We start from the raw sequence: 25,064 nt of genomic DNA, 5'->3' as shown, positions 1-25,064 counted from the left end.
CTGAAGGTGATGCTGATGCTGGGGCCCTGAGACACGGAGACCCACTGCCCTTGGGAAAACGTATTGACCAGAGCATTGCCAATCCAGGGCCTTGTGGGAGGAGAGATTTAGGGGTAAGCTGTCAGGGCTGAGGATGCCCGGAGTCCTTAAATTACTCTCAGGCCCCAGTCTAAAGGGCCACCCTGCTAAGAGGGAGAGGAGTGTGAGGGAGGAAGGGGGGAAAGGGAAAAGGAAAACGTTAAAGTTACCGTATTTAATTTATGTAACAATCTTGAGCGGTACCTCCTATTATCTTTACTGTAGAAGAAACCGCAGTATACAGAAGTCAATAATTTGCCCAGGGTCACAGCCAGGAAATTATGGAGACCACAGTTGAACCTGGGTCTATTTTACATGTTGTCCTAAAGCCTGCTTTAACCAGCTGGCCGTGACAGGTTCTAATCCCACAACCTGCTCGGCCCCGGGGAGCAGCCCAGGTACACAGTCCCAAGCCCTGGCCAGGCCCCAGGGCCCACCCCTGCGCTGCCTGCCTACCCTCCTAGCCCAGGCCTGCAGCACAAAGCCTGGGACCCAGCTGAAGGAACTAATCGCGGGCATCGCTGCAGCAGGCCAAGGTGCCCACCCCCTGATCAGAGGCTCCTTCCACATCCTTCTCTCCAGCCTCCCCTCCAGCCACTTCCCCAACACACCTAAGGCCCTGATCACACACGCCTGTTTCAGAGCTTGTACCAGCTGTTCCTTTTGCCTGAAATGCCCTTCCCATCTGCCTATTGGTGCAACTCTTACCCACCTCTCAACACGCCGGGGTCAGCTCTGCCTCTTCTGAGAAGCGCTCCCTCAACACCTTGTCCGTCCTCACACCACTCCCCACTGCCCTGGCTGCTCCTGCCACCCCGCTCCAGGCACAGTGCATGGTGCTGGGGATCTAAGGCCCAGGCTGAAATCTGTCAGGCCCACAGGGCATGGGTCTGCTTCACCCTAAGAGAGGGGGTCAGTGAGGGTCCCCAGCGGGTGATGGGACCTCAGCTGGGGATGTGGAGAAGTGGGGGCAGGGGTCGGGGGAACGCAATGCCAATTCTACATTCTAAGCCACTGCCAAGTTGTGGGGGCAGCTCCCCAATGCCCTTGTGCCAGAAGTAAAGATCCTTGGCAAAGTAGCACAAAACTACTACCCAATGTACACTGTGCCAAGGGGCCGCATTGGCCGTGGGCTCCCCCCCCGCCCCCAGCCCGGAAACCGAGGCCCAGAGCGGGAGATCCCATGGTCCCAGGCAGAGCAGGAGGCAGCTGTGAGTGGGCCTGTAGCCTCCTTTCCCAGGAGATGTGGGTTTAAACAACGGAGGAAGGAGGAGGCGATGTGCCCCCACCCTGAGGGCCGTGCCCCGCAGACCCCTCCTCTGGGGCAGAGGCATTCACGGACACTCTGGAAAGCCACAGCCCACAGGAGCCCCGTGTGGGAGAGGACGGCGGCTGCCTGCCCAGGAGGGGAGAGGCTGGAGCAGAGCCAGGCTGACAGAGGAAACATCCTGAGAGGCAAGCCTGAGGAAGGGAGGAGGAATGAGAAAGGAGGAAAGAGCCAGACACGCAAACACCTCCGCCTCCTCTTTCCAACCAAAACAGAATCCCCAGCAGACTGAACTTGTGAGGAAGGAGACAGGGGTAGAAGCAGAGACCTTGCGGCAGCGGGGGGTGGGGGGGCAGCTGGGGACTGGAGGCACTGGAAGCCTTAGGGTGACCTGGGGGGAGAATGACAGAGGTGGGGAGGCCCCATCAGTCACCAGGGCCTGCCCAGCTCTGTACCCACAGGGGCAAAGGCTCAGGAAGAAGGGGATGTGGGCTCCACCTGGTCACTCCTGCTGCTCCTTCAAGACCCGCTCAGGTACCAATTCTTCCCAAAGCCCCCAGACCCGGCCTCTGGGCTGGGCTGGACTCCACACAGGAGATGGTGCAAACTCAGAAAATATTGTGGAGCAAAATTCTCATACGTAGCAGAGCAACGCCCTCGCTGCAATCTATTGAAAGTCAGAACCACAAGGGTCTGAAGAAAGTCAAACAAAATCGGCCTGATGGGGGAGTCCGGGCCCAGCCCTCAGAGAGCCCACAGTCCAGTGGGAAACCCTGGAATTCAGAGGAGGGAGTGTGGGCACTGAAGCCGCTCTGGACTCCCAGACAAGCAGGGACTGACAGTCCCTTCAGGCCAGTCCCCAGAGCCTTAACAGAGGCCTTTTCTCCGGCAGAACACACTGCTCGAGTGAGGACTCGGGAGCAGCTGTGGGACCACACACACACACACACACACACACACACACGGGGGAGAGTGGCCCCAAAGCAAATCCACTTCCTGTCCAGGGCCTTCTCTCTCCTTCCGCTCTCCCTCCCCACATGTGTTCTTCCCGTCGTGGGAGCAGCTTTATTGTGATGCGTTGTGTCTGGGCTTTCCCTCACAACCCTCATCTGACTGGCTCTAAGCTGCTAGAATGTAGGAGTCCTTCTTTCACGCACTTTCTTATCACAGTGAACCAGTCTGCCTTGGTTGAAACCTTTGCTCGCAGGAGGCTAGCAGTCAGGTGACTCCCGCTCCCTCAGCCTGTTTCTGACTTTATGTAGAAGGAACAACCCAAAGGGTTGTTCTGAGGATTAAAGGAGCAGAGTGCCTGGCAGCTAGTAATACATATTAGCTCTATTATCTACACTAATAAAAAAGAAAAATGCAAATTGACTGTACCTTCATGACACCCATCAGCCAATCAGGAGTGAGTATGCAAATTAACCCAACAAATATGGCGGGTTAATTTGCATATGCAGGTGCTGAGCAGCTGGGGCGGGGTGGGACGCCTGCGTTCCACACTGCCCCAGCCGCTCCGGGCCTCTGGGCAGCGTGGGAAGGTGGAAAGGCGGCTCCGGGCTGGAGCAAAGGCAGTGCCGGCAGCCAGGGTAAGGAAGGCCCATTCTTGCACGAATCTTCGTGCATCGGGCCTCTAGTTATTAATAATATTCAACAAATGTTTACTGAGCACCTACTGTGTGTGTGTCAGACATTGCTGGCCACCAGAGACATAGAGCGACTAGGGCAGATTCGTGCAGTGGAACCTGTCTACATGAAGCTTCCCTTCTGGCCAGGAAGACAAGAGGGCCCTGCACAACTCCAGGGGGTGCCATGGCACAGATCACAATGCCAATAGTATCCCCGGCAAGTGTGCAATACAACAGCCTGCAAGACAGGCATCAAACACACAGTCCACGGTGGTTTGATTAGTGCTGTCGAGTTCAGTGCTGTGAGAGGCCAGGGTGGGGGTGGGGGTGGGAGTCGGGAAGGCTTCCCGAAGAAGTGTCATCCGAGCGAGAAGCTAAAGAAGCAGCAGCATGAACTCTGAAAGGGGAAAAGGCGGGGATGTCGCATTACGGCAAAATGGAACAAAACCTGCCGTGGGAAGGCTCTGGGGGATAGGACTCCCTGAAGGCCCTGAGGGAGGTGGGTAGCCGAAGCCAGCAGGGCAGGGCAGCGGGGCCTGGTGGCCAGGCAGCCTCGGTCAGGAGTTGGGATTTTACGGTCATTTGTGTTAAGATGTTCACAGGGCTGCAGCAGGGAAAAGACATGATGGCGTCACACTTTCACATGCTCACTTTGGCCGCTGGATGGAGAGTGGAAAGGGAGACCAGTGAAGGAGCAGGGCCAATAACGAGACTGCTCTGGGTTCAAATTCCCGATCTGCCATTTGTTAGCTGGAATAGAGTTCCCCACAGCACCGGCTTCCCTGGGTTGTTGCGAGGATTACATGAACAACGTCACGTATGGAAAGAACTCGGAACACACAGAGAGTGCTGAGTGTTTAGCTGATATTATTCATTCAGGTCAGAAATGAAGGGAGCCCAGATTAGAGAGGCAGCAATGGGAGAGAGAGAGAGAGAGAGAGAGAGAGAGAGAGAGGTGGCCAGGGTCCAGGGATAATACCACCAGGTCCTGTTGTCAGCGCCAGCGGCTCCAGCCCCTGAGCCAGCTGTGACCATGAGAGACCCTGAGCCAGAACTGCCTAGCTGAGCAGAAACCAGAGACGAGAGATGAATGTTGTTGTTTGGGTTACTATGCTGTTGGGTGATTGATTCTGTAGCAAAAGATAAATGGAACAACTCACAGTGAGCGTTACCCGGAGGGATCCTCCTCGCCCCCACAAGCAAGCTCACCTTACGAGCAAGAAAGGCAGGAGGAGGAGGGCGGCAGCCAAACCTGGGCTCTCTGCAACTTCCAGGATTCCGCCCTCAGGAAGTGATTGGGTAGCTTCAAAGCTAATCATTCAAGCACGATTTACAAGAGCCAAAAACTGGAAATCATGTAAATGCCAAATAAGGGGATGGTTCAATAAACTGCGGAGCGTTCACATGAGGGACTCTGGCGTGTCATTAACAAATACGGAAATTAGATGCGTTAATGGCACGGGAAATGCTGAAGGAAAAGAAGCAGTAATCAGATGTGACGTGGATTAAGCACAATTGTGTATGACTATGCCAATGGGGGTGGCTACCCCCAAAGGGAGGCAGAAGCCCAGTCCCTGAAGGCTGACGCTCAGGCAGGATGCCCCGATTACCTCCCCCCCACCCCTATCCTGGCTGGCCAGCCCCCAAAGATTGTCCACCTTTTATGACTTAAATCTCAGCAGACATGTCAAAACTAAGGTCTATCCCAAGCATGGACTAGTGAACCACATGGTTCAGAGGCCTGGAGGTCTGAAAACGCCGAGGAGAACCCCAGAACTCAGCCAGCCTGACCTCTCCAGGGACACACAGGGAACAAAAGCCCAGGATCTTCAAATACTGTGAAAGAGGCCCGCCCGATCCTGCGGGAGGGAGTCGGCGCCTGATCAGGCAGCTCTCTGGAGAAGCAGGAGGTGATGAACAATTCTCATTAACAGCTGAAGCTGCAGACGCAGCACGGGCAGGCGGTGCAGGGGGTGTGAGTCCTGTACCAGGATGGGAGGGAGCTTCTGAGAGCAGGCCCTGAGTCATGCTCACAGCTGTGTCCCCAGATCGCAGCCCAGGGCCTGCCTCCGCGGGGGGGCTCCGTAAATGGACAAATAAATAAAAATGTGAATGAGTGTTAATAACAGCAGCGAACACTGACACAGTACTTGCTTTGTGCCAAGCACTGTTCTAAGCACTACACAGAGATGATTAACTCCTATAATCCTCAGAAAAACGTTCAGGTTTCCATAATAAAAGATAAAGATTCCCACAATAAAAACGTCATTATCACCTTTTTATAGATGGGGAAACTGAAACAAAGAAGGGTTAAATAACCTGTTCAAGACCCTGCAGCGATGAACCCTGGTAGACTTATTCTAAAACCCTCGGAGTGAACCAGCCTGCCAAGCTGCCACCCGCTCGACACCTTGACCCTGTCACAGCTGGTCACGCCCACACCATCCTTTCCCCAGGAGCCTCATGCCAACACCCATATCTCATCGCCAATATCCCTTTCAAACAGATGTTGCTTTTTCTTAATTAGCAAGTTTTAAAAATAATTGATTGGGGTGAAATCCACATGACCTAACATTTACCCATTTTAAAGTGAATAATTAGCGGCTTTTAGTACGTCATAGTGCTGTGCAAAACCACAGCAGTAGTTCCAAAACATTTCTCTCATCTACAGTAAAATCCCTCACCCTTGAGCAGCTTCTTCCCTCAGCCTCCCTTCCCCCCAGTTCCTGGCGACCACCAATGTTGGTTTTCTGTGTCAATGGACGTACCTATCCTGGACATTTCATACAAATGGAATCATACAATATGTGGCCTTTGTGGCTGGCTTCTTTCACTTAGCACAATGTTTTCAAGGTGCATTGGTGTAGCATTGGTCATTATTTCATTCTTTTTGATGACTGAATATTATGCCATGGCATGGATCCAACCACTGATGGATTTTGGGGCCATCTGTTCCCACTTTTTGGCAACTATGAATAGTCACTGTTGCCTTTTTAAAAAATATTTTTTTATTGATTTCAGAGAGGAAGGGAGAGGGAGAGAGAGATAGAAACATCAATGATGGAAGAGAATCATTGATTGGCTGCCTCCTGCAAGCCTCACACTGGGGATTGAATCTGTAACCCGGGCAGGAATCGAACTGTGACCTCCTGGTTCATAGGTCAATGCTCAACCAATGAGCCACAGCAGCCAGGCAGCTACACTGCTGCCTTTTGATCATCTCCATGACTCTGTGAGTGAGGACTGTTACTCTGTCTTGTTTCCCAGAAGGCAGCACTGAGGTCCATTTGTGTAGAGATGGTGACTTGGACTGAAGCCCCCCGCCTCCTGGACTAGAGAGTCCCTCCCTCTGTCCTTGTCTCCAACCAGCCTGTCACTCATCCCCCGAGTCACACCTTTCCTGGGCATCAGTGACTGTTACATGCCAGGCTCTGGGCCAGGTGCTGGTGGCACAGAGTGAATGGCTCAGGCTGAGCCACAATCTCCACCATGGCCTGAAGCCACAGGGATGGGCTCCAGGATCTCAGCACGTCATATCCAAAATGAGTACAGAGGCAGGAGTGCCCTGCTCCTCTTCCTCTCTGGGTCTCAGCTTTCCTCCCTGCAAAGAGGGAAGGTGGCCCCAGCAGAAGGCTCCAGAGGTCTGCACAGACTGTACCGTGGAGCAGGAATTGCTGGAATCGAAGGGCCTTCAGGAAACACGGAACTCTCAACCCTGGAGGGGAGAGGGCACATGGGATCAGGACAGCCAGTGAGGGTTTCCCCTGCCAGTCGTTTCCCCTCTCAGACGTAAAGGCCCTAGGAAAAAACCCCTTGCCAGGAATTCCCACTATGCCTTCCTGCTGTGTAATCTGGAGCCAAACCTTTCCTGAGCCTTCTCTGCCCAAAGGCAGGGGCTCCAGGATTGAGAATTCCAGATTCCAGGTTGGGAGGAACGGGCTGGCCTTAGAGGGAGGGCCCTTCCTGTTGAAGACTACTCCCCCGCCATCTCTTTGCGTAGGATGGTGTGACTGTGACACTAGCGACCCATAGAGGCCACCCCCGTCCTAGGCATCCAAGAACCTGCCTTCTCCTACACATTAGCCTGTTTCTGGGACCATCCTAAGGGAGTACCTGGCAAAGAATCTCAGCCACCACTGCCTCCTCAGCCCCCTTCACACACGACAGGGCCCAACAAATATGTGATGAATAAATAAATGCCTGAACAAACTGTGGTAGGCAGTGAGACAGACATGAGCAGAGCGAGGACAGCGGGCCAGGTACAGAAGGTCAGCAGGGTGGGAAGCCCAGATGCCTAGCAAAGGACAATTGCAGGGTGGGACCTCGCCCCCAGGGTGACCTTTCCTCCCCTAGCATATCACTGCTCACAGTCTTTTTTGTTTTTGTTTTTTTGTTTTTTTTTTACATATATTTTTACTAGAGGCCCGGTGCACAAAATTGGTGCACTCAGAAGGGCGGGGTGGTGGTGGCGGGGCGTCCCTCAGCCCGGCCTGTGCCCTCTCGCAGTCCAGAAGCCCTCAGGGGATGACATCCTTAGTGCTGCTGCAGAGGTGGGAGAGGATCCCACCACCACTGCTGTGCTCGCCAGCTGTGAGCCCGGTTTCTGGCTGAGCAGTACTCCCCCTGTGGGAGCACACTGACCATCATGCGTTGAGTGTCTGCCCCCTGGTGGTCAGTGTGTGTCATAGCAACTGGTCATTCTGCCGTTCAGTCAATTTGTATATTAGCCTTTTATTATATAGGATTGATTTCACAGAGGAAGGAAGAGGGAGAGGGAGAGAGAGAGAGAGAGAGAGAGAAACATCAATGATGAGAGAGCATCATTGATCGGCTACCTCCTGCATGCCCCCCACTGGGGATTGAGTCTACAACCCAGGCATGTAACCTAGACTGGAATCGAACCTGGGACCCTTCAGTCCACAGGCCAATGCTCTACCCTCTGAGCAAACCAGCCAGGGCATGGTCACACAGTTGGGAGACCCTCATCTTTCCTCCCTAGAGATAACATTTAGGCCTCAGTTATATTTCAGTTCCAGGCCCAGAAAAGCAGGAAACCAGACCAGCGACTCCATGGCTGACCTCAGGACCAGCTGCATTGGATAATGACCCCCTGCTTTGGTGCTGACCAATCAATCAGTGGAGACCTGACCCTGAAAGGACACACCTGGAAAGCTGCTGAATGTTCTATTGAGAATTTCCCCTAGGACCTCCCCTAAAACCTCCACCCTTAAAATTCTTAGGACAGAGGACCCAGCGCACTGTCCCTCTGGGAGCATGCCTGTGCTTTTTCTCCCCCCTCTTCTTCCCCCAAGCGAGGTACATTAGCTTCCTCACTCCCAAGCTACTTGAGCCCTTCCGTTACCTCTATAACTTGTTTTCTAAGCCCATTTTTTCCCTATAAATTGCTCCTTCTACCTCTGTGATTTTTCCAAATAAATGTTCTCTTATAGTTTGAGTCTTGGCTCTGAATTTTTTCCTAGCCAGAACCCAAATACCGAGGTTGCTGAACCCAGGTCCAGTCTGAACCCACCAGTGGAACTGCCCTGCCCACTGCCCACAGCAAAAAGAATGGATGAATGAACAATCCCTCGGCGATTTCCCAATTTCTAGCTATCTTCTTTCGTCTGTTTTTCTACACAGCCACCACGTGAGCCTTCAGTCCTGCATCCCCTGCAAGCTGTGTGGCCTGGAGCAAATTGTTTCATTTAGCTGATCCTTGATTTCCTCATCTGCAAACAGGACTACTTATGGGGCAATTAGGAAGATTCAAAGAGAACACATATACCAGCCCCTCAAGGGCTAAGGAGGCGTCCAGGAAAAGCATTCCCCTCCACCCCATCCAACCCTCCCCAGCCTGAACCCTTGAGTCCCAGTCTGTTCCAAGGGCTGGAGGGCAGAGCCTCGCCCCTGGGCTGGCCCCTGGCTGGATACAACTGTTTATGCCAAGCCCAGCCTCCCAGGGACAAGTTATTTGCTCTGCTTGTAATTAATTGCAGAAGGCCGGGCTGGGTAATAAACTCTGCTGGGGAAACATAAACAGTTTGCACAGAGCTCCAGATCCATTGTGAGGCCGGCAGAGAGGGTCTGAGGAAAGGAATGTTCTCCCCAGTCTCCTCCTAGCCAGAGGCAGGGAGGTCACTGAAGGTCGGAACTTGGAAGGACACCTCAGACACCATTGGGAAAATAGCAGCGGACGTGACTGGGCGCCTACCTTGCTCCAGGCACCGCTGAGCACTTGACTGCCTGGGACCACTATTTCCCTCGTTTTAAAGAAGACACTGGAGCTGAAAGAGGCAGGGTGACTTGCCTCACCTAGAAAGTGGCTGGGCTGGACGGGACGCCAGGCCTGACTTCAGAGAAGGGAAAGGAAAAAAGAAAGGACAGCCATTCATTCAACAAAAATGTATACATGCCTCCTGTGCCAGGCGCTGGGACCTGGAAACACAGCTCCAGAGGCCCTGGCATTCCAGTGGGGGACAATGCTGACCAAACAACGATTCATTCAGGGGTGCTAAGGAAAAAGAAAACAGTCCCTTGTGCAGCAAGTCGCAAGCGGCCATTTGAGTTCTGCAGTGCAGAGACCACGCAGTAGGCCTCAGCAGGAGCACACAGTAGGTACACAGTGAGTTTCTGTCTTTTCTTTGGGCCAGTGCAATTTCTCACCAACCAATTCAAAGTGTTTCAAAGGTACTGTGCCAGAGCTGGGGGCATAACGATGGAAGAACACGACATAACCCCTGCCCCTGCTGGAGCCCACAGTCCAAATGTGGGTAAAGGGTGACGTGCAAGACAGGTTGATGAGGGTCATGGGACAGGAAAAAAAGGACATCAAGATTTATTGCGCAACTTTTTGTGCCAGACACTGTGCTAAGCCCTACATCAGGCGTCCTCAAACTACGGCCCGCAGGCCACATGCGGGTATTTTTGCCGTTTTGTTTTTTACTTCAAAATAAGATATGTGCAGTGTGCATAGGAATTTGTTCATAGTTTTTTGTTTTTTTTTAAACTATAGTCCGGCCCTCCAACGGTCTGAGGGACAGTGAACTGGCCCCCTGTTTAAAAAGTTTGAGGACCCCTGCCCTACATTATCTCCTTTAGCCCGTATTACAACCCTGAGGTAGGGAGAGAATGCTATCATCCCCATTCCAAAGATGAGAAAACTGAGTTTCAGAGAGATTACATAACTGTCTCATGTTCACAGGCATAACAAGTAATGGGTGTAGAGGGCCGCCTGGGAAGGCACATGGGCATTTCCTTAAATTGTCAGCTGAGTCCGAGACCACTGGCAGAGCCGCGGCTCAGATACACATTTCCCCAAGATGGCGGAAAGTGTAACCAGCTTGGCCTTCAGATCAGCCCAGGTGTCGGCAGGCGCGGGTCTAGATATGTAAATCCAGTCAACCTCCAGGAATGCTCTGGCCTACTTAAGAATACAAATAAGCTCCTTTGATCCTAAGTTTTGGTGTTACTTCCTGGTATTGGGGGTATAAATAAATGTGCTGCATTGGGCTGCGTCATCGTCCTGCCTCTCCATCAGAGAGAATGGCGTCCCACCCGGCTCCCAGCTTTTAAATCTATTTCTGCGTCTTGCTCTCTTTCTATTATTTCTCAATCCCTGGCCGCCTTCACTTAGAACCGGTTCGTTCATCTCTCTTTCCGTGCTGGACGCAGAAAAGGGAGATCCCCGCCATGTCTGGCCCCCGCCGCATCTGGCCCCCCGCAATGGGAGTGGGATTTGAAATTTGGCCTGACACCAAAGCCCATTTCTTTCCTCGTACGCCCACTCCAGTCTCCTCCCTCCCCACCATGAAGGGGGCAATTAGGTTGGGAGGGACAGGAGGCAACCACCACTCAGTAACCCTCCCCGACACTGCAGGGGAAAGCAGAAAAGGTCAGCTCAGTCTACCACCCACCCTCCCCACCCCACCCCCCACTCCATCCACCCCTGGACTTTACTGACAGGTCAGGTTCCTCACTCACCCCCAACGCCCAACCCCAACCCAGGAGCAGGAAGGTCGGTCCAGACTTCCATCCTGCCTTTCTCCCACAAAAGGGCCTGCCCCTTCCCAGGGAGCTGAACTTCACAGCTTATAAACACTTTTACCCTCTTAGCACATCTTACCACCACCACCCACCCCCGGCTGGATCCCCAGCAACCAGCATCAGGCACCGCACAGGTGAATCCACAGGCGAGCCGGCTCCCTCCCAGTGGAAGGGGTGGGCTTCCTGGAGCCATCTCCATCGAGCTTCCACCATTTACTGAGCTCCCACGACAAGCCTGGGGCTATACCAGGCAGTTTTATCTCCAATACGTCATCTAAACCTTCCCACAGCCCCTTTGGGTCGGTGTTATGTCCACTGAGCAGATGAGTAAGATTGAGGGCAGAGAGGCCTTTTCCGGTCGGGCTCTTATTTGCACAGCAAGCAGGAGCTGTGAGCTGGGCCCGACCCAGAACTGGCTCAGCAGGGAGGGTGCCAACCCATGACCAGGTCCACTCGGCGGGATGAGACCTCTCTGAGGACAGGCAGCAACGTGGCACCAATGTCCCGGCACAAAGCACCACCCAGCCAGAGCAGGCACAGATCTAGGCTTGAATGGGCCTGAAGCTCATAGAGTTTGGAAGCCCCCTTTTTAAAAAAAAAAATCTTCCTTGTGCATATTTCACAAAACCCCTGGGCATGCAGACGCATTGCTGGGCCTTGGAAAGGGCCCTGGAGCGTGAAGGGCCTGAAGCTGCAGCCGCGCCAGCCTCATGGTGAACCCGCCTCTGGGCTGGAGGAAGGGCCCAGAGGCGCTCTGAGCACAACCCGCCTTCACAAAGGCCCTGCCTCCACCCCAACAGACAGACGAGGCTCCTGAGGACATTCCTTCTTCTTGTCCTGGAGGTTCAGAAAATGTGTATGGAAGGAAAAAAGGGAGGGGGGGGCGCGGATATATGCCTTATGGAATCATCTCCAGGCTAGGCATTCCCAACCCCTCATTGAAAATATAGACATTTCCCTTTAATTGAAAATATAGACATTTCCCTTTAATTGAAAATATAGACATTTCCCTTTCCACCGGTTCAGCGGTTCTCTTTCAGCACCAAGGCCAGGAAGGAAGTGAAAAGAGCGATAGAGCGCTTGCTTCTCCTTTGGGTCAGCAGCTCAGGGCTACTTCCTCCAGGGAATCTTCTCTGACTCACTTCCCCACCCAGTTCTGGCTCCCACTGATCGGAGGCCCCTATCAGTTGCTGGGGTCCTGGAGGTATCAAACACACATGTGCCCTCTAGCACAGGAAACTGGCATGTGAACAGCCAGCTCCAATGCCACAGACCATCACGGGAGCCTGCAAGGCGGTGAAGGAGCATGGGGGGCGGGGGGGGGGGGTGCCGGCAGGGTGCGGGGAGTCAAGGGGAGGCGTCATGCCCAAGCACACAGCAGGTGCCCAGGACAACATGTTCAACTGGACGGTGTTGACATAAAGTGCAACTTTAACATCTAAGGGAGGTTTCATCAGCCGGAGAGGAAGGCATTCCAGACAGAGAGACTGGCTCAAACAAAGGCACAGACGTGTGGAAAGTGCAGAGACTGTGGAGGAACATCCAGGGGGTCAGTGCAGCCAGAGGGTTGGCTGTGTGGATGGAAGAGTTGGGAAAGGAGTGTGGGAAGGAGTTTGGCACAGACCATGAAGGGCCCCCAGGGCCACCTGAAGAATGTGGACAGTCCTATAGGAAATGGGGAGCAACTAATCGGGTTTTAAGCTGGGGAAGAACAGGGTCAGATGTGAATTTCAGAACAAGAGGAGGGTTTGGAGGGTTCAGACTGAGCAGAGGGACAGCAGCCAGAATACGACTGCGATAGTCCTGGCCACAAGTGGGGCTTGGACTGAGCTGGTAGCAGTGGAATGGAGAGAAGAAAAACACTTTAGTGATGGGGACATGTATCCATCACATCAGGATGGGTACCCCAAGGGTTAGGATTAGGGTTTCTCTTCTGCACAGAGCTCCCTGCGCATACAGCCCTCCCCCAGCTCTACACTCCACAGGAAGCTGAGGCTGGAGGGAGCCAGGTCAGTCCGTGTTCAGGGTCAGGGCTCAGTCTGGGACTGGGTCATGGTTCTGTGTTTGAAAGTTCTTCCTATTAAAAACTTTTACTTTTTTTTTTTTTTTCCTTTTGCAAAATCGACTCTGCAAAACGGTGCACATCAGAGATGGCTGGGTTGTTTCAAGTACCCATACTGAGTTGCTGTTGCTGAAGTCAGCACTCTAAATAATATGAGAAATGAATATATGCATATTAACCACTTGGTTATGCCATGTGATCATCTTTGTCATTTTTTGGATATTAAAAAAAAAACTATTGCAAAAAAATTATTCTTACTGAATTTTAAAATGCTTCCAGATTTCTTCCACTGCCCTGGGGCTAAATAGACCCATAATAAAATCAGCCTACTAATGTGCTGGGCGCTTTTATTAGCACAGACGAACAGAGAAAGCATGGAAATGTATGCCCAGAGGCTGAAAAACTCACCACAGACACAAAGCTACTAATAGAGGGGAAGGTGGGGGGAGGGCGGTGGAGAGAGCCATCTATGCTTATCTGCACCGCCCTGGGCAGAGACAGCACCCATGTCCCCACAGCCCCAAAGCCTGGAGCTGTTTCGCATACTCATGGTTTTCCCAATTATTTCACGTCATTTCTCACCTGGGAACAGTCATCAGCCCTCCGCAGGGTCTCTCGGGCCAGCGAGGAGCCTTTGCTCCCCCTGCCCTCCACCAGGAGGCCTGGACAGACCATCCAGGTCTCCAATGGTGAGTTTGCTGAGCCCAGTGTCTCCTCACAAACCTGCCCCCCAGTTCCTCTGTCCAGGTCCAAACACTCACTTGGATGCCATGTGGCAGAACTTTCACTTTCACCCTAGATGTTGTGGCCTCCAGAAGTCTGCAGACCCAGGATACCGCTTACTGACAGCAGATGAAGCAAGTGCCTGACGCTGCCTGGCACACAGTGGGTGTTCAAGGGTCTGATGAAGCCAGTCAGTCCTGGCTGAAAACATCGGTCACAAGCCCCACCAAGGCAAGTGTCTGCGCTGGCTCACCTCCAAAGCTGGCTCCCTTCTGTGGAGCTGCCTCTGACCCTCACCCACTGGGCTTGCTCTGTCCGGTATAAACTGGTTCCCATTGCCCCACTTCTCAGAGTGTGCTGTGATGATCCAGTTCTTCTCCCCCAAAAGATATGAGCAGCCGAGGGCCAAGACTTGTCCGTTTCCTCTTCCTACCTCAGGTGCCCAACCCAGGGCCTGCAGGGTGGCAGATACTCAGAAGTATTTGTCCACGGGCACCTCCCTGGGAGGGCAGCCGGGGCTGAATAGACAGGGTATAAGCCAGCCCTGAAACCCCGGGCCTGTAGGGTGGGGTGCGGGTGTTCTTTGTTAGGATGTTCCCTGCCACCCCAGGACCCAGGAGGGCCAAACCCTACCCTACGAGAAAGGGCATGGTCTTAAGTGGAGACAGGAGCACGCTGCTCCTTAAATCATCTTCCCGCTAAAAGGGAGGCATGCCACTGAGGAGGGCCAGGCGGCTTCAGGGACAGGCCTGGCACCCAGCGAACACTGAGAAATATGTGTGAGCTTGAATGGAACAAACTGAAAAACGCTGGCTATTTGTTCCTCTGGTTCCAGAGAAGCGCCCCTCTGGGGGCACTCTGCAGGCAAATGATCTCAGGACTCCGCCTGTTTCCTCTACTGAGGCTTCTCCCCTCTGCGGCCCTGCTCCCAGGAGTATGGGAACCGGGGCAGTGCGTGGAGACAACCCCAGTGGCCTGCACCAAGGTAGCGCACACAGCTTTCCTCCCGAAATGGTCTGGGCAGCACCTACCACCACCCCAAGCAGGGGGTGGTCACAGGGACCTCTCAGGCCCAGGAATTCTGAGCAGAGCTGCACCTCCTCCGTGGCCCCTCTGGGGAGAAATGAAAGAAGGAAGCTGGGAGTCGTGCTGAGTTATGTAACCAGCTTCCTCAGAGTCAGAGGCCCTGGCTGTCACAGCCCAGAGCTTTGGGGAGAGGTTGGGGGAGGGGAAGGCGGCTTTCTTCCCTGCCTTTGCCTCTCCTCCTGACCTCGGCAGACCTGGGCAGACCTCAGACCTGGGCAGGCAGGCGAGATGCTTTCCAAGCGCCCCAGCTCCAAGGAGGCTCCTCCCGCCAGGGGCTGGGAATCAGGAAGGGTTGTTGTCTGAGTCTGTGAAACAGGGGTCTGCTGGTTTCCCTGGCGGAAAACCAGGATCTGGGCTCCTCACTGGCCCCTGGGGGCAGGAGCTAAGGGAGAGGGGCCTCGGGCCCTCCACAACGCCTACCCATGCTCCTAGCTTCCTGCACCCCAAGTTCTCCCCACTTCCTCCTAGAGACTCAGCCATGGGTAAGGGGCCGAAAGGGCGATGCCCCAGGCTGCCCCAGCACCACTCTGCTCCACCCCTCCCACCCTGGGCAATCTCATTTCCCTTTCCTGCCAGTCACGTGAGTGGCTACTCTGGCCCAGATCACCCCCCCCAATCCCCATCCCCACACACCCAGCTGTGTGCACAGTCCACCCAGCTGTGTGCACAGTCCAGGACAGGCTGGAGAGAGGGGGCAGAGACAGAAAAGCTGAGATCCACTCCAGGTCTTGAATAATAACAATGACTTTTGATCAAGTCCTTGCCCTCTCTGCTCCCAGCCACCACTGAACTGACGCCCAGACACGTTAATACCTTCACCCAAGGTCATGGATGTAGCGAGCAATATTGCTGGACAGCAAAGCCAAGTCTGTCTGACTAAAATCCATACTCCAAACCTTCTGGCTCTAACTGCAGGGAGCCCCATCCCCACACACCTGGGGGTGCTACTTGGGAAATTACTAGACTGATGGAAAAGACACTGCAGGCTTAAATGGTCGCTCACTGAGGACACTAATTTGCTAGGACAATCATGAGGACAGGGCAGGGATAAGGGTATGACAGAGGCCGAGGGCTTGCCTGCTGCCACCACAGTCTTGCCTTCTGATGAACCTACAGCAGCTCAATTTCAGGCTGGATCAGACCAGTATACAGTCTGCTCCTTCCAGAGGACAGGGATGCTGGAGGCCACGCCGGAGCACAGCCTGCTGTTAACGCCCTCTCCCCTTCTAGCTCTAGAATCAAGAAGAAAATTCCTGCCCGGCCGGTGTAGCTCAGTGGTTGAGCATCGACCTATGAACCAGAAGGTTATGGTTTGATTCCCTGTCAGGGCACAGGACCGAGTTGTGGGCTCGATCCCCAGTGTGGGGCATGCAGGAGGCAGCCAATCAATGACTCTCTCTCTCATCATTGATGTTTCTGTTTCTCTCTCTCTCTCCCTCTCCTTCCCTCTCTGAAATCAATAAAAAAAATATATTGTGTTAAAAAAAAATAATAAAAGGAAAGTTCCTAGAGACCTTCTGGGCCAATGTCTCCCCTACTTCCAGATTGATACACGGAGAAACTGAGGCCCAAAGGAGAAAAGCATCTCTTCCATGGAATCACAGGGACAGTGGAGAAATGGGGTCCTGTCTCCCATGTCAGAACCCCTACCCCTGAGTCATGTCACTTTGGTGATGTCTCTACATGGGACCTTCTCTCAGCTGCCCATGTATCTCTCTCCTTGCTCCCCTACCCCCTTCCTGCTTCCCTTCCAACTGTGCACAGCAGGCCCTGTGTCTGAACCCCCCTTGCATAGCTTCCCTCTCATTCTCACATCTGTTCTGAGCCTAACCGTCCCCCACCCCCTTTCCCTCCACTCCTCTGGCCAAGGAGCAATTCTTGGGTGGTTTAATTAGCTGATTATGATCTCAGCCTGCTGGATGCAGTGCCCAGAACTCTGTCCCCGGTAATTAGGTGGGTTCTGGGTACTTGCCCAGTGGAAGCCGGTGGGAATTCTGTGCTCTCCAGCTGCATAAAGAGCTCCTTGATCAACAGTGGGTCATCGGAAGCCATGGTCCCCTCCTCATGCCAGGTCAAACCACACTGGATAGACTGTAGCCAGATCCAGATGTCCATCCTAATGAGGAACTACCCATTCTCCCGTACCACTGCCCAGAAGAGGCTCAGTAATGTCTGAGGATGGGGATGTGGTGGTGAATTTAGCCCACCCTCTGAGGGCCAGGAAGGATGGCTCCATGGATAGGGCACTTATTTAGGAAATAGGATTTGGACAAGCAGAGGGAAGTGAGGATGGCATTCCAGGTGGGAGGGGGGAGCAGCAGGAACAAAGGCACGGAGCTTTCAGCAAACACCTTCTCCTAGCAAGGTAAAGCCCTTCATCCAGTGACCTCCACCCTTCGGGTCACAAAGAATAACCTAATGCCCGTGGCTAGGGGCCACCTTTAGACATTTCAGAGTCATTGATGATGTCCCATTGTTTTCACCAACAATATTGCTGCCCCCCCCCCCGCAACCCCCCAGTATATCTTTTCCCAGTGAAATACCTCCATTCAGCCTCCTTCATTCGCTAAACAAATATTTATGGAGCTCAGTGCCATGCCAGGTCTGCACAGGTGCTGGGGACAACAGACCCAGGCGAGGTGCCCTTGGCCTCACCGAGAGGACATCCACAAGTGTGCAAATACCCAAGACCCACACAGAGAGGGTGGGCCAGTGCCAGAAAGAGGTGGTGGGGGGGGGGCACAAAATGTGATTTAACTCATTTAATCCTCTCAGCAACCTACTGTGCAGGCACTGTTGCGACCCCATTTTACAGGCCAGGGAGCTGCAGCAGAGAAAGAGTTAAGTAATCGGGGGCAGGTCAGCCCGTTGGTAAGTGGCAGGGCTGGCATTTGAAACCAGGAAATCTGGTTTTTGCTAGAGCCTACCCAGTATTCTAATCAGCCTCTAATCTATGCTAATCAGATCACAGAGGAGCCTGCGCACACCCCGCACACCCCGAGGAGGGTGTCCATGAGGAGCAAACAGGCTGGGCAGAGAGAATGCAGGTGCTCTGAGAGGTGGGAGGCTGCTGAGGGGAGGACTTGGAGAAAGCACAGCCTTTATCACCAGCAACCTGGCAGTCTCAGCCCCCGGGTCTGTGACAGAGGCCTGCGCTGCCCAATCCCCCACTCCTGGTCCTCCAGAAGAAAGGTCACCCCAAAACACACTAACAGAACACAGGGAAGGGGCAGCTCAGCCAGGAGGGCCTTATGCATGCTGGCTGATTTGGTTTCCAGAGGGACACCACGACCCAGAGAAGATAAATGCCGTGCCCACTGTCACACAGCGATGAGTAAGCATGAGGGCATAACTCTGGGACCTTCCTGAGATGGTGCATCCCAGCTGTCCACTCCCCACCCTCTCCCATTGTCCTCTGCCAAAACACACGGATGCCCATTGATTGCACAGGCTAGGAGGGCGGGGGGAAGGGGGGGCTGCAAAAAGAAGCAGTATGCCCCTTCTCTCTCCGAGCACACCTAGAGGCTAAGGGCCAGAGTGGGAGGGGCCTCCTGCCTCATCCAGTTTCTGGGCCTCTGGGTGCACCCAGAGAGAGAAGCTACACCCTGCATGGCCACTGAGCAGCTCAGACCTTGAGTGCAGAGTCCTGCCTCCTGCTGGCCTGACATCAGCCACAGCACCCCGCCTTGCTCCACACTCTTGAGACGGACAGACAGATCCCTCTCGAGGTACAGCGGGCCCCACTAGACTGGCTGTGTTCTCAGCCAGGCCCAGCCCAGACTTAGGCTGAGGGAAAGCTGCTCGGTAGCTGTGATGACTTCAGTCACATAGAACTCCAGGGACCTATCTGGTCCAGTCCCTGGGCCTTGGCCTCCTGGGGGCCTTGTCTGGCACCGGGTCTCCTGGGATGGAACAAGCAGTTCCTCTGAAGTGGGACTAAAGGCCAGCCCCAGGAAGGAGGAGGCCTGTCTCCAGAGAGATGACCCTGCCAGAGCTCCTTGGGGGATGCGGAGGGGGGTGGGGACAACAGAGTCCTTTGTTCCCCTCTCAAAGGCAGCCATCCTGTCCTGCCCCACCCCCCTGTTCTACATACCCTACTAGGACACAAGCCACCCCTGGGGCAGGATCTCTCTGGCACATAGGAGGGAGGGAGGATGCCTGGGAACCATCAGGGATAATGCCCGAGCTAATCCAAAGGATTGTGCTGGAGACATGTCCCACCCTCAGGAGCCCCCATTCTGATGGAGGAGACATGGCTCCCGCCTGCAGAAGTCTGCCTCATGGGGGAGAAACAGGCTTCACTCGCAGGAACCCAATTCTTTTTTTTTTTTTTTAATCACTTTCCTTTTTTTAAAATATATATATATATTTTATTGGTTTTCTATAGAGAGGAAGGGAGAGGGATAGAGAGCTAGAGACATTGATGAGAGAGAAACATCGATCAGCTGCCTCCTGCACACCCCACACTGGGGATGTGCCCGCAACCAAGGTACATGCCCTTGACCGGAATTGAACCTGGGACCCTTGAGTCCGCAGGCCGACGCTCTATCCACTGAGCCAAACCGGTTAGGGCAGGAACCCAATTCTAATAGGAGTGGTACATCCCCTCCCCTCCCAGACTTCCCAATCTGATGGAGGAGACCCCCAGCATCCAGTCTAATGTGGAAAGCATGGCTTCCATCCTTAGGATTCCCCAATGGGAAAGACCTAATTTCAGCAATTAGGGTGTCCCTAGGCTGATAGCAGAGGCAAGGAGGGAGGAAGGAGTGCAGTCCAGTCAATAAATCCCTGCTAGACATCTCCTATGGCCCAGACCCAGCGGTGCATAATGACCAGCAAACAGGAAACAGAAATAATACTGAACCACAAGGAGCTCCCCCAGTGGAGAACAGAGCCACCTGGGTATAAATAAATGAGTGAGAAAGTGCCTTGAAACCCACCACCCCAGCACTCAAGGCCCTCCAGCCAGGGCTACCATCTCCATCGGCAACCTCAACCCTCACACTCGAGTCCCTGCACCCACTATCTGCACCTTGGCACAGGCCCTTCGTCTGTCTAAAATACCTAAGCCTTCCTCATGCCCCAGGACCCGGTTCAGAGGGCACCTCCTCCAAGAAGCCTTCCCCAAGACTCCTAGATACCGTTCTTTCAGGAGTCAGCACAGACATGCCTCCCCTGTGACCAGCTCACACTCCCAAAATGTCCCTCCCAGCTCTCAGCTGAGCCTCACACCCCAGGTCCCCAAACTCTTCTGGGCTCTCCCCACCACCCAGCGCCTCACCCTTCCTCCAAGAGGCTCAGCCCAGCTCCAGGCACGAACAACAGGGTCCCCCCCCACTCCCCTCTGCACCTGGCTTTGTCCTTGCCATTCCGCCAGACCCCCTCACCAAGTCCACAGTAAGTGCCCTCTGGCTAAATCCAAGGCGTCTTTCCCTACCTTGTCTGTCCGCTGTTGGTCCTTCCCTATTTCTTTGGCTCCCAGGACACAGCCTGCCCTGTGTCCTCCCTCCTCTCTCCACCTGCAGCCATGGCCATCGGTGCTCTCCAAGGCCCCAGCTGTCCCTAACTATCCTCTCTTCATAAGCCACGCCTTCTCCCTGCGCCATGATACCACCCTCCCCAAGTCAACTACCTCTCTACACAGAAGACTTTCAAAGTCCCATCTCCCACCTCCATCCCTCCCCTCCCCCAACCCCAGGTCCTGACCCTTCTATGTAGAAGAAGTATTCCTACATCTTCCTCAACTTGCAGTCTGTCTCCTTGCCAAGCTGCTGCCCCTCTTTCTCCCTCCCCGCCCCCCCCCCCGCCCCCCACGCAGGCCTCATTAGATGGTCAATATGGTCATGCTGGCAGCAGTTCCAGGAAGCCACCCAGGGCATGCTGACCCCAGCCTGGTGTTCTTCCATTGCCACCGCGCTGAGGTGTGGCCAGCCCACGACTCAGGACCACTGAACCCAGGCTTCAATCCTGGGCAAGGAGGCCCACACTTGGAAGGAAGACAGCCATGGAGAAGGCTGAAGCCCAGAGGCCGGCCTAGAACCGGGGATCATAGACGTTGTGTCAGGCTCAACACTTCTGTTCCCAGCAGCCCCACAGTGACCCTGGCCAAAGCCACAGGATTTCCCCATGTTCTAGCCAAGATGGGTCACACAGAGCTTCACCGCCAAGAGAGACCACAGCCAAGGCAGACAACGGCCAAGGCTCACAGATAGCTGGTGGTTATGCGTCCCCATCATACCCACCCTCCTCCCCCACCAAAAAGGAAATGTTCACAAACATCTGTAGGAAAGGAAAATCCATTCCATCCCACTGCTTCTCGGGAAGTCCCTCCTGTTATCTAACTCTGATGCTTCGTGTTGCCAACAGAGTTAGCAGGAACAGCAAGAACCGGAAGGGAGGCACAACTTGAGGGTGGGGTCACCAGGGAGGTGGGGGAGGCCAATTGTGAGCCAGACAAGCCCCCTCCCTCTGAGTGAGAGCACAGAGCAGCAGAGGGACTCCGTGGGCAGACAGGCCTGGGTTCAGAAGCTTGTCGGCTAAATGGCAGTGGACAAACTATTTAACCTTTCCTGGTCTGTTTTCTCATCTGTGACATGGGAACAGCCGTCCCTCCATTAATAGGATCGGAACGTTGGGAGAACCAAATGAGATCATACATGTAACTCCTGACACAGACCAGACACCCAACCACTCAGCTAAATGGCTCCACCTCCTTACTCATGTTTCTCAGTTCCACCCGCTCCACAGACTTCCTTCAGAGCTCACCTTCTCTCAGGCTCCTCCTCCTCCACCTCCTCACAGGTGTCCTTGCTTCCAGGCCTGCTCTTCCCATCCACTCTCCTGGCCACGGCCAAAGGCCCCCCTCTGAAATTAAAATATGCCCCCATCCCGCCCCTCCTCACACTCCTCCCTGAGTCACTTTCCACTCAGGAGAAAAGCCTCGCTCCTTAGCTTGACATTCCAGGCTGTTGATGACTGGCCTGTGTTTACCTCTTAAGGCTCACCCAGCATCCCCGGCCCAACCCGCAGGCCACATGTTGCTTCACGCCTCCCAGCCTTTGCACATTCTGCACCCTCGGCCAGGGATGACGTCCCCAATCCCACCCACTTGGCCTCCTCATCCTTCCAGATGAAACTCCCTGGCCCCAATGCCACCTCCTTCCCAGGAAAGCTTTCCTCTCCATGTCGCCTGCCCGGACTGTCGGGGACTCCTCCTTCGCCTCTCACAGCACAAGTCACCCTGCGTTATAATCACCTACTCTGCTCTAAATCTTTTGGGGACAGAGTGGAGCCATGCATCCTGAACCCCCAGCCCTGGCATTCAGTCAACTTTTGTTGAATGGATCTATGATTGCTCCCACAGCACCTTGTTAGAGCGGTCAGCATACTACCTGCCTAAAATGAGTCCTATCCGGGTACCTGTTTTTCCCCCTTGACCCCAAAGTTCCTAAAGGGGCGTGGCGGTTTCTGACTAATTCCCATCGTCACTTTCATATGGGGGACGAAAATCCAGGCACAGGGACGGATGTGATGACTCCTGACCCTTAGAGTATTGGATATTTGCCATTTCCCCTGTCTAAGTCCCACTGCTTATGGAACAAGGCAAGGTACAGCCCATTATTGATTTTTACCCTTCTCTTCCAAATTACTCGGGAAACCTGCCTGGAAGGAAGAGGGAGGCCAACTGGGGCCACCGGAAAGACTGACAGGGGAGCAGGGCTGTGTGGTTGGGTGGAGTGTAGCCAGGCAACACCACCCACCCCGCTCAGTGAATTCAGTAAACACAAGAAGAGTCCTGAAGTTTTTAAGACTTAATAGCTCCAATTGACAGATGGGAAAACTAAGGTCCTGGAAGGTGAAGACAATTGCCCACCGTCTCCAAGGTCCCCCAGGGAGTTGGATGCAGAGCAGGGGGAGTCAGGGAAGAGGTCCCTCCTCCAAGCATAGGGTCTCCAATAGATGCCTGGCAGCTCCTGGTGTCCTCACCCTGCCCACGACCCATGGCCGCAGGGGACCAAGTCACAGAGAGGCACGCTGAGGGGCTGAGTCACCCTGATGGCGAAGCAGCGCAGCACAGGAAGAATGAAGGTGAGGCGGCTCCTGGCTTCCTGCAGGGAGAAAAGCCTCACCTCCATGGTCAGGGTGACATGGATGTGGAAAAGAGAGTCACATCCTCCCGCTGAGGACACAGACCTGGGTCGCAGGGGATTAGCCATTAAGGTGCATGCAGACACCTCACAGTCTTCTGAAGCCTCCAGCACCAGCCTGGGCCTTCACACACAGAGCAGGGCACCCCCATCTGGCCTCACACCCAGGACCCTCCAGGGGCACGGCAGTGCCCGAGAGCCAGCCACAGAGGAACGGGACCACGTGGGCTCCCGTCTAGGCCCTGCCTCTGACCCCTGCTTAAGCAAGACAGGTAACTTCTCTTGCTCTGGTTCCCCTTAAAGAAAACAGGAAGAGGAAAATTAACCCCCGTGAAGAGCTGTCAGGAGGATGGCTAGGAAGCAGTTTCTAAATCTTAGCACCAGTTACCTCTGAGCCTCAATGTCTTCTTCTGGAAAATGTTCATGATCCCTGGAAGACCTCTCTCATGCTGCTGAGAGAGTGTGTCAGGTGGCTGTGGGTGTGAAACGGCTTTGTCCGTGGTCCCAAAACATGATGACCACTACGGGTCATTGCTCCCTAGTCTGTTAGCTCCTGCAGCACACATCTTTGATCCCCACACCATGCCTGGTACACAGCAAGGGCTCAGTAAATAATTATTGGAAGCAAGGAGAGAGAGAGAGGGAGGGTGGAGAGAGGGAAGAGAAGAGGAAGGAGTGGGGCACAAGGATAGGAGAGAGGAAAGAAAAAAATGCAAGAGGGGTTGCAGAAGAGGTAAGAGGAGGAGATAAGGGAGAAGCTTCTATCAGAACTTAAGGAAGTGGGCAGACGGAGGGGGCAGAACGAGGGTGCAAAGCTGAGCACCTGACCAGGGCTGTGCCCAGGGGCCACCCTGCCCCAGCTCCAGCCCCTTCCCCCTTTTCTGTCCCAGTTTTCCACTTCAGAGGGCTGTCCTCTCCCTTTCTGAGTCCGGGCAGGCTCCTCCGATAGGAGCCCCTGTCCCACCTCCAGCTCCAAACAGATCCTGGCCAGCCAGCCAGGTCTCAGGGAGGTCAGAGGGAAAGGAAATAGAGTGGATAGGATGCGGTTTTCCCAGGCTCCGGGGGGGCCTCCCACTGTGTGATGTGTGTGTTTCCACTTCTCTCCGTGTGGGGACTGGAGTGAGTGTGTCAGCAGCCCCAGGGTCTTAGCTTGTGACCATGGGGTGCCCGTCTGTGCGGGCAGCAGTCTGGTTTGTGTCTGCTGGGGTCAGTGTTGGTGTGGTCTTGCGAACACCATGTTAGTGAGACAGGTGCCAGCGTAAGCAGTCATGTCGGTAAGGGTGACAACCTGTGTATGCCAGTAGGAGTGTTTGTTACAGTGCCCGAAAGTGACAGTGTATGTGTGTACGGTGTAGGCCAACATGTATGCCAGCACAAAGGTATGTTAGAGGTGATGTGTGCTGGAGTGTGGCTGTGTCTCCCAACATGACTGTCAGCAAGAATGTGTCGACAAGTGGTACCACGGAGTGTGTGACAGTGTCACTGTGTGTGATCAGTGTGCAGCAGTGAATGTCTGTATGCCTGTGTGTGTGTGTGTGTGTGTGTGTGTGTGACAGCATGAGCATGCCCATGGATGAGTGTGTCCGTCCGTGTGTCCACATGAGCGTGTGTGCCATTGTGTGTCAGCCTGCCCCGTGGGTCTCTGTGTGTGCTGGCCAGTGCTGGTGTCAGCGAGCGAGTGTGTCTGAGGAGCCATGAGCCAGATGGGGCAGCCGGGTCCTCTCGGTGCCCCCGCCCAGGGCCCTGCCAGCGACTACACGGGGAAACCTCAGGGATAGAGAACGGAGTGCTGCTGAGCCAGAGATTGGCGCTCCTAGCATGACCGCGATCGCAGAGCCAGGGCGCGGACTGGAACCCCTGCCCGTGTTCAGGCCCAGGTCAGCCCCGCGCGCACCGGCCCGGCCGCCTCCCGCACTCACCGGGTCCCTTTGTCACCCATGGTCCGCGGCAGCTGCAGACAGGTCCACGGCGTACGCGCCCCGGGCTGGAAAATCCCCGGCCGGCAGGAAGAGCGCGGGCCAGCCGGCTCC

The 25,064-nt window shown here is 54.4% G+C and overlaps 1 protein-coding gene across 1 annotated transcript in view; it reads right to left on the bottom strand.

Annotated features, from left to right (window-relative positions):
* ARRB1 (arrestin beta 1) overlaps window positions 1–25,064 on the bottom strand; it is a 67,228-nt gene extending 42,164 nt beyond the window's left edge. Inside the window, exon 1 of the mRNA XM_008149982.3 lies at window positions 24,954–25,064. Within this exon, the coding sequence (XP_008148204.1) occupies window positions 24,954–24,973 (20 nt within the window). The 5' untranslated portion in view covers window positions 24,974–25,064. The remainder of the gene's footprint in view (window positions 1–24,953) is intronic.

This window comes from Eptesicus fuscus, chromosome 13, assembly GCF_027574615.1.
Source record: "Eptesicus fuscus isolate TK198812 chromosome 13, DD_ASM_mEF_20220401, whole genome shotgun sequence".
NCBI classification, from domain to species: Eukaryota; Metazoa; Chordata; class Mammalia; order Chiroptera; family Vespertilionidae; genus Eptesicus; species Eptesicus fuscus.
The sequence above is the reverse complement of the archived record's forward strand: the minus strand, read 5'-3'. Positions and strand labels throughout refer to the sequence as shown.